Consider the following 9,925-nt stretch of genomic DNA (forward strand, 5'->3'; position numbering starts at 1 on the left):
TGTAGTTTCCTTTCTTTGTGACATCCTTGTCTGGTTTTGGTATCAGGGTGATGGTGGCCTCGTAGAATGAATTTGGGAGTGTTCCTCCCTCTGCTATATTTTGGTAGAGTTTGAGAAGGATAAGTGTTAGCTCTTCTCTAATTTTTGATAAAATTCGCCTGTGAAGCCATTTGGTCCTGGGATTTTGTTTGTTGGAAGATTTTTTATCACATTTTCAATTTCAGTGCTTGTGATTGGTCTGTTCATATTTTCTATTTCTTCCTGATTCTGACTTGGCAGGTTGTGCATTTCTAAGAATTTGTCCATTTCTTCCAGATGGTCCATTTTATTGGCATAGAGTTGCTTGTAGTAATCTCTCATGATCTTTTGTATTTCTGCAGTGTCAGTTGTTACTTCTCCTTTTTCATTTCCAATTCTATTGATTTGAGTCTTTTCCCTTTTTTTCTTGATGAGTCTGACTAATGGTTTATCAATTTTGTTTATCTTCTCAAACAATCAGCTCTTAATTTTATTGATATTTGCTCTCATTTCCTTCATTTCTTTTTCATTTATTTCTGATCTGATTTTTATGATTTCTTTCCTTCTGCTAGCTTTGGGGGTTTTATGTTCTCCTCTCTCTAATTGATTTAGTTGCAAGTTTAGGTGGTTTATTCGAGATGTTTCCTGTTTCTTGAGGTAGGATTGTATTGCTATAAACTTCCCTCTTAGAACTGCTTTTGCTGTATCCCATAGATTTTGGGTTGTCATGTCTCCAGTGTCATTTGTTTCTAGGTATTTTTTGATTTCCTCTTTGATGTCTTCAGTGATCACTTCGTTATTAAGTAGTGTATTGTTTAGCCTCCATGTGTTTGTATTTTTTACAGATCTTTTCCTGTAATTGATATCTAGTCTCATATATTCTGCTCTGCAGTAGTTATTTCCACTATTTTATCTTCCAGGTCACTTATCTGTTCTTCTGCCTCAGTTATTCTGCTATTGATCCCATCTAGAGTATTTTTAATTTCAGTTATTGTGTTGTTCATCATTGTTGGTTTCATCTTTAGTTCTTCTAGGTCCTTGTTAAATGTTTCTTGAATTTTGTCCATTCTGTTTCCAAGATTTTGGATCATCTTTACTATCATTATTCTGAATTCTTTTTCAGGTAGACTGCCTATTTCCTCTTCATTTGTTAGGCCTGGTGGGTTTTTATCTTGCTCCTTCATCAGCTGTGTGTTTTTCTGTCTTCTCATTTTGTTTATCTTACTGTGTTTGGGGTCTCCTTTTTGCAGGCTGCAGGTTCGTAGTTCCCGTTGTGTTTGGTGTCTGTCCCCAGTGGCTAAGGTTGGTTTAGTGGTTTGTGAAGGCTTCCTGGTGGAGGGGACTAGTGCCTGTGTTCTGGTGGATGAGGCTGGATCTTGTCTTTCTGGTGGGCAGGTCCACGTCTGGTGTCTGTTGACTTATGATTTTAGGCAGCCACTTTGCTAATGCGTGGGGTTGTGTTCCTATCTTGCTAGTTGTTTGCCATAGGATGTCCAGCACTTTAGCTTGCTGGTCATTGAGTGAAGCTGGTGTTGAGATGGAGATCTCTGGGAGATTTTTGCTGTTTGATGTTATGTAGAGCTGGGAGGTCTGTTGTGGACCAGTGTCCTGAAGGTGGCTCTCCCACCTCAGAGGCACAGCACTGACTTCTGGCTGCAGCTCCAAGAACCTTTCATCCACATCGCTCAGAATAAAAGGGAGAGAAAGTAGAAAGAATTAGTAGAAGTAGAAAGAAAGAAAGAAAGAGAAAGAGAGAAACAGAGAAAGAAAGAATGAAAGGAGGGAGCGAGAGAGGGAGGAAGGAAGGAGGAAAGGAAGGAAAAAAGAAAGAAAGAAAGAAGATAAAGTAAAATAAAATAGGATAAAATATAAGGTTATTAAAATAAAAAATTATTAAGAAAAAAATTTTAAAAACAAACAATAACAACAGATGGAGAGAACCCTAAGACAAATGGTGGAAGCAAAGCTATACAGACAATATCTCACACAGAAGCATACACATACACATTCAGAAAAAGAGGAAAAGGGGAAAAAATCATAAATCTTGCTCTCAAAGTCCACCTCCTCAATTTGGTTATGATTTGTTGTCTATTCATGTATTCCACAGTTGCAGGGTACATCAAGTTGATTGTGGAGCTTTAATTCGCTGCTTCTGAGGCTGCTGGGAGAGATTTACCTTTCTCTTCTTTGTTCTCACAGCTCCCAGGGGCTCAGCTTTGGATTTGGCCCCGCCTCTGCGTGTAGTTCACCGGAGGGCATCTCTTCTTCGCTCAGACAGGACGGGATTAAAGGAGCTGCTGAATCAGGGGCTCTGGCTCACTCAGGCTGGGGGGAGGGAGGGGAACGGAATGTGGGGCAAGCCTGCAGCGGCAGAGGCCAGTGTGACATTGCACCAGCCTGAGGTGCGCCATGCGTTCTCCCGGGGGAGTTGTCCCTGCATCCCGGGACCCTGACAGTGGCAGGCTGCACAGGCTTCCCGGAAGGGGGTTGTGGATAATAACACACAGGCTTCTTGGTGGCGGCAGCAACTGCTTAGGCTTTTTAAATCTATGGATTGATGTCTTTCATCTGTCCTGGAGAAGTCTCTTTGTCTCTCCTTTCTCTTTTTCTTTCTCCTTTCTCTCTGGGATTCACATTAAACGTATGCTAAAAGTCAACCATCGTTTTGCTTCTCCATGATGTATATTATATGTAATTTTTCTGACCTTCCATTAATTCTCTGTTCAGTAGTCTTGTCTCCTTTAAACTTTCCTGTTGATTTATTAGTTTCAGTTCTTGTTTTTGTATTTTTCATTTTCTGTGAATTCCATTTAGTTATTTTTCAAATATATTTTGTCAGTTTGTATTTGCTGCAGATGTTTTGAAACTTGTCTTTTATTTCACTAAACGTAGTATGTACAATTGTTTATAATAGTCTGTGTCCAATCTAATATCCAAAGCCTTTTAAGCCTGGCTTATTTATTTACTTTTCTGTCTATTGTTTCTGTTGGTACTGTCTCATGGTCTTTTTCTATTTGCCCAGTTATCTTGGTAACCACTGCGCCACCAGGGAAGCCCTATCTTGGTATGTTTGTCATTGTATTAATATTTGAAAAAATTATTTGTTGGATAATTATTTGAGGCCAGTATAATGAGACCTTTCTTCAAAGATTTTCATTTGCTTCTGCAAGACACCTAGGGGCATGTATCAGTGCAGAACCTCCTTTTTGAATTTAAGACTTGAGGATTCCTTGATCACTGTGGTGATATAAACTGTGATGGCAGGTCTGTGAGGGGACTGATTTAATTCTAGTTCAGCCTTACTCTGAGGGTGTAGCCTTTTGGGAATCCAGCTTTTAGAAAGCGGGAAATTATCGAACCTTTCCACTTGGGCAGATTCTCAGATTTGACCCTTCATTTGCTTAGCCAAAATCGCAAACGTTTTTCAGCTCTCTTTGGATTGGCAGATTCCCCTGAGGTAAAAGCAGTTTTGGAGGCTGGGTTTTCTTTGTGTTTTTGCCTTCTCTAGATTTTGGGTTTGCCTTTTCTTGAGGCCTATTTAATGCCTGAAGGATTTTCTTTTTAAAAATAGTTTAATCAGCTCTATCAGTTGGTATCAGCAGAAATTTGACATTATCAAAAGCAGAGGCTATTAAAAAAATTTTGAGGTTTTCTTGCTTTGTTTTGTTCTTTTCTTATGTGTTCTTTTCCCTGAATTATTCTTTCAAATCTTTCCTTTTACTGGATAGGCTTTCTTCAAATGCCTTGTAATTTTTATTCTATTTTAGAATGAGGAAATAAGAAAGCTGTTTGGAACCTGTGTATATATGTGTATGGAGGGTGGTTATTGCCTTGCAGTTTTACTTTAGTGCGGGTAGCGGGTGGGACCAGATGTTATGTTGGGGGCCTCCAAAGGCCAGAATTGCAGAAAACTTGACTGTGGGAACCTGGAATTTTCAGAAGCTGCTTGTTCTCCAGATAATTGATTTAGTTCTCTAGAAGAGAGCCTGCTGATTTTTTTCAAGTTAGATTTAGTTTAAATGCTTGTTTTCTGGTAGTGCTGCACACTGGGAGGGTTGTGAGGAGATGGGGTCAACTGTTTCTCATATAGACCCTCGAGTCATTACCCATGTTAGCCTTGCATCTCTGTCTGTCATTTTTGGTGTCAGTCTAGATCCTCCCCATGAGTTTTCTAGTTAGATGGGTTCCCACCTCTGCTGCACCCTCCTCTGTGTTTATTGTAGGCTTATTTTCCTCTGCCCTATTTATAAACACACTTCAGTCAGATTTCTGTCAGTCAGTTTTTTGTTTCAACCAAATCTCTTTGTTGTAGATTTATATACCTGTTAAAAGATTTTTTTCCTTTCACGTGGAATCTTGTATGGGAGGGCATACAAACTTGAGGGTCCAGTTTCCCATCTTTTTTTAAAGTTAAAAAAAAATTTATTTTTGGCTGCATTGGGTCTTCATTGCTTTGTGCAGGCTCTCTCTAGTTGTGGCGAGTAGAGGCTACTCTTTGTTGCAGTGCCCAGGCTTCTCATGGTGGTGGTTTGTCTTGTTGCGGAGCACGGGATCTGGCATGTGGGCTTCAGTAGTTGCAGCATATGGGCTCAGTAGTTGTGGCTCACAGGTTCTAGAGTGCAGGCTTAGTAGTTGTGGCACACGGGCTTATTTGCTCCATGGCATGGGGGATCTTCCCAGACCAGGTATCGAACCCATGTCCTCTACAATGGCAGGAGGATTCTTAACCACTGTGCCACCAGGGAAGTCTCCAGTTTCCCATCTTGACCTGGAACTTTTTCAGATTATACACTCTGCTTAGAAAACTTATTTATTTTGTATCACTCACCCCTTGTTGTAGTCTCCACAGATGCTCATTAACCGACACAATTTCTTAGCCCTTTTCCCACCTCTAAATTGAACTCTCCAGACCCAACTGCCCAGCCTCTGTAATGACATGTTCTTCCCCAAGGATCTTTTGGATGGATATTCCTCAAAATGAGTATTTTGGTCTTAGAAGAACTGCCAGTACCAAAGCAGCTGCCACTTAACTTTGCCCAGTTTGCTACATTCATCCAGCTCTTGAGGCACCTTGCTTTCAACATTGTTCTTTGTGTTTTTAGGTACTTTGGATTGATTGCTGAGCCTGGGCAGTTTTGTGAGCCTGTACCTGCATCCTTCAGCTAGGCCCTCTGCAGGTCTCAGCTTTGAAGAAGAGTCTTTGGAATACTGAACTTACACACTTTTCCTGTTCTGCCTTCACCTAAGCCTGGATAAGCAGAGATCTCACCTGTTTGCTTTTCTTTATAAGGTCTTCCACTACTTGTGTCTTCCATTTCTGGCCTGGATGCAGCTGCTGCTGCTTGTGGTAGAGATATCAAAAATGATTTTGTAGGTTGCTTAATAAATGATAAGGACCAAATAAAAGTTTCTGATCAACCTCAACCTAGTGTGTTTTATAATCTTGCCTTGTTCTTGCATCATGACTGGAGAGCCACCATGCCTAGCCGCAGATTTTTCTGATCTTCCCTGCTAGCCATTGTAAACCCCAGTCTTTCATTTATTTGTTCATTTTTTTAGCACATCAGCAGAGCGTGGCTCCAGAATTTATAGGATGTCACTTAAGGTCTTCAGAGGTCAAATAAATGTGATCCTAGATTTAAAACCAGTTAAAATATTTCAGTAGCTTTATTGAGATATAATTCACCTACCATACAATTTACCCATTTAAAGTGTACATTTCAGTAGTTTTTAATATATTCACAGATATGTAAAACTGTTGCTATAGTCAATTTTGGAGCATTGTTAAGGGAATTACATAATAGGTGGTATTTCGTGTCTGCCTTCTTTCACTTAAGATAATGTTTTGTAAGGTTTATCTATGTTATAGCATGTATCAGTACCCATTCCTTTATTTTTAAAATTGTAAAATATACATAACATAAAATGTATCATTTTAACCACTTTTAAGTGTACAGTTCTGTGGCATTTACTCCCATTATCACCATCATCCATCTCCAGAATATTTTTCATCTTCCCACACTGAAACTGAACCCATTAGAAAATAATTCCCCATTCTTCCTTTCCCCAGGCCCTAGTTAAATCTTGTTTTTTGAGAAGGTGTGGGTGACATAGGAGGAAGGAGGCAGAGTACTTAGAAAGTAGTAGTTAAGGAAAGCAGCCGGAAGCCTTGGACAGTGGGACTTAAATATTTTTGGATCATGAATAGGAGGTATAAAGTCTATAAATCTCCCTAGAAGGATGTGCAGATGCTCAATCTTGTAATGTTTTATAAGTAAATTTTCTTTTAGAATAATATTGATTTATAGAAAAGCTGCAAGGATAATACAGAGTTCTTGTATACTCCTCACCTAGTTCCCCATTGTTAGCATCTTACATTGCCAGGTACATTTGTCAAACCTAAGAAACTGAGATTTATATCACTATAAACTCCAGACATTTTGGATTTCTCGTTTTCCCATTAATATCCTTTTTCTGTTCTAAGATCCAATCCAGTACATTACATTTACTTGTCATGTCTCCCAGTCTCCTCTGGTCTGTTTTCTCTTTTCATGACCATGATAGCCTTCAGTAGCACTGGGGAGGTATCCAGCAGACTGTCCCCAACATGGGTTTGTCTGTTTTTCTTAGGATTAGTTAGTACCAGAACTTTGCATATAATTTCAGGGGTTACCCAGGCCCCTGAGGCCCTTCCATGGGCCTTGTATTATTGCAGATTGGAATTTAAAAGGGAATGCAGGCCTTTTTTCAAGATAAACTTAGAGGTTGCAGCCCATTAATAGGACATGAAATCAATGTACTATGTTGCCACTGTCATTTTAAAATAATAAAAGCAGTAGAGTGTTGAACTGAGTGAAAGGTAAGTTTGTTTCATTTATATGTGTGTATATTACATCATTGTGGAAAATCTATGTGGTGGGCACAGTTTTGGCCCCCATGACCTTTGCCCCTGGTGTCATGCTTGTGAATATGTTACATGGCAAGAGGGAATGTTGCATATGTAATTAAGGTTACTAATCAGTAGACTTTAAAACAGATGATCCTGGATTGTCTGGCCAGCCCCAAAGTAATCACATGAACTCTTAAAAGCAGAGCTTTCTCCTGGCTGAGGGTAGAAGTTATAGAGATGTGGCAGAAGAGGACATCAGAAAGATTCAAAGCATGAAAAGGACATGATCTATTGTTGCTGGCTTTGAAGATGGAGAGGGTCATGAACCAAGAAATGTGGCAGCCTTTAGAAGATGATAACAACTGCTGGCTGACAGCCAGCAAGGAAATGACCTCAGTCCCATAACTGCATTGAACTGAATTCTGCCAGTAACTTGCCTGGTCTTGGAAATGGGTTGTCCCTTAGAGCCTCCAGAAAAAGCCCAGGCCAGCTGACACCTTCACTTTGGCCTGGTGAGACCCAGAGCAGATAATCTGGTCACACTGTGCCAGACTTCTAACCTGCAGAACTGTAAGATAATAAATGAGTGTTGGTTTAAGCTGCCAACTTTGTGGTAATGGTGTATTTCTTACTGGGGGTCAAGGTAAAACAGCATTGGAAAATATTGCTGTAGTAGAAAGGATCCTGGACGGGTCAAGAGACTTTGGTTCTCATCTCACTACTCCTACTACCTTAGATAAAACTTAATCACTTACCTTTCCTGAGTTTTCCCTCTTATCAGTTGAGTGGGTTATTCTAAAGTTTCTTCCATATGACGTGTTTTTCTTTTATGAACTGCCCTTCTTTTTTCAGCAAAATTCACCCCTTTTAGTGTATAGTTTTATGAGTTTTGATAAATGCATTTAATGACCATCTCAATCAAAGATTAGAAAAGTTACACCACCGCAAAAATTCCCTCGTTGCTGCCTCTTTATAGTCCTCTCCCACCCAACCAGTGTGCCAGCTCCTGGCAACCACTGATCTATTTATTGCCCACATAGTTTGCCTTCATAAATGGAATCATACAGTTTGTAGACTTTTGAGCCTGGCTTCCTTAATAATGCATTTGAGATTCATTTATGTTGCGTGTATCAGTAGTTTGTTTCTTTTTATTTCTGTGTAGTATTTCATTGTATGGAATGTACGTACCACATTTTGTTTATCCATTCCCCAGTTGAGGGATATTTGCCAGTTTTTGGTGATTATGAATAAAGGTGCTGTAAATATTTGCATGTAGGTTTTTGTGTGAACATTAACTTTTCATGTCTCTTGGGTAAATACGTAGGAGTGGGAATGCTGGATCTTGTAAACATATGTTTACTTTTTAAAGAATCTGCCAAACTGTTTTCCAAAGTACCAGTACCATTTTGCATTTATACCAGCAGTGTTTGAGAATTTCAGTTGTTCTGCATCCTTGCTAGCAAGTATATTGCTATAAACTTCCCTCTTAGAACTGCTTTTGCTGCATCTCATAGGTTTTGGATAGTCGTGTTTTTCTTTTCATTTGTCTCTAGGTATGTTTTTGATTTCCTCTTTGATTTCTTTAGTGATCCATTAGTTGTTTAATAGCATATTGTTTAGCCTCCCTTGTTTGTATTTTTTGCAGTTTTTTTTCTTGTAGTTGATTTCAATCTCATACGTTGTGGTGAGAAAAGATGCTTGATGTGATTTCAATTTTCTTAAATTTACTGAGGCTTGACTTATGGCCCAAATCGTGATCTATCCTGAAGAATGTTCCATGTGCATTTGAAAAGAAAGTGTATTCTGCTGCTTTTGGATGGAATGTTCTAGAGATATCAATTAAGTTCATCTGGTCTAATGTGTCATTTAAGGCCTTTGTTTCCTTATTGATTTTCTGTCTGGGTGATTTGTCTATTGATAAAAGTAGGTTGTTAGAGTCCCCCACTATTATTGTGTTACTGTCGATTTCCTCTTTTATAGCTGTTAGCATTTGCCTTATGTACTGAGGTGCTCCTATGTTGGGTGCATATATATTTATAATTGTTATATCTTCTTCTTGGATTGATCCTTTGATCATTATGTAGTGTCCTTCCTTGTCTCTTGTATCACTTTTTATTTTAAAGTCTATTTTTTCTGATACAAGTATTGCTACTCTAGCTTTCTTTTGATTTCCATTTGCATGGAATACCTTTTTCCATCCTATCACTTTCATTCTATATGTGTGCCTAGATTTGAAGTGGGTCTCTGGTAGATAGCATATATACGGGTCTTGTTTTTGTATCCATTCAGCCAGTCTGTGTCTTTTGGTTGGAGCATTTAATCCATTTACATTTAAGGTAATTACTGATATGTATATTCTTATTGCCATTTTATTAATTGTTTTGGGTTTGTTTTTTTAGGTGTTTTTTCTTTCCTTCCTCTTTTGTTCTCTTGTGGTTTGATGACCATCTTTAGTGTTGTGTTTGGGTTGCTTTTTCTTTTTTGTGTGTGTAGCTATCGTAGTTTTTTGGTTTGCATTTCCCATGATGTTTTGATAAAGCAGTCTATATATGTACAAGGTTGTTTAAGTTGCTAGTCTCTTAATTTCAAATGCAATTCCCATTTCCTACCTTTGTACTCTCCTCTCATCATGGTTGCTGGTTTTGATATCATATTTGTGTGTGGATGATTTCCTGCTTTTATTGTATGTTTGCCTTTACCAGTGGGCTTTCCCATTTGTGATTTTCTTATTTCTAGTTGTGTCCTCTCCCCCCAACCCCTTTACTTAGAGAAGTTCCTTTAGCATTTGTTGTAAAGCTGGTTTGGTGGTGCTAAATTCTCTTAGCTTTTGCTTGTCTCTAAAGCTTTTGATTTCTCCTTTGAATCTGAATGAGAGCCTTGCTGGGTAGAGTATTCTTGGTTGTAGGTTTTTCCCTTTCATCACTTTGAATTTATTGTGTCACTCCCTTCTGGCGTGCAGAGTTTCTGCTGAAAAATCAGCTGATAACCTTCTGGGAATTCTCTTGTATGCCATTCGTT

The 9,925-nt window shown here is 38.9% G+C and overlaps 1 protein-coding gene across 2 annotated transcripts in view; it reads left to right on the forward strand.

Moving 5' to 3' along the window:
- The window catches only part of POLE4 (DNA polymerase epsilon 4, accessory subunit), a 15,102-nt gene extending 9,660 nt beyond the window's left edge, over positions 1–5,442 (forward strand). For both annotated transcript variants that reach the window (XM_024750660.1, XM_024750662.1), the window contains one exon: positions 5,121–5,442. In XM_024750660.1, the coding sequence (XP_024606428.1) occupies positions 5,121–5,134 (14 nt within the window). In that variant the 3' untranslated portion in view covers positions 5,135–5,442. The remainder of the gene's footprint in view (positions 1–5,120) is intronic.
- The last annotated feature ends 4,483 nt before the right edge of the window (positions 5,443–9,925 follow it).

The sequence above is a fragment of the Neophocaena asiaeorientalis genome, unplaced genomic scaffold (assembly GCF_003031525.2).
Source record: "Neophocaena asiaeorientalis asiaeorientalis breed wild unplaced genomic scaffold, Neophocaena_asiaeorientalis_V1.1 scaffold454, whole genome shotgun sequence".
Classification (NCBI taxonomy): Eukaryota; Metazoa; Chordata; class Mammalia; order Artiodactyla; family Phocoenidae; genus Neophocaena; species Neophocaena asiaeorientalis.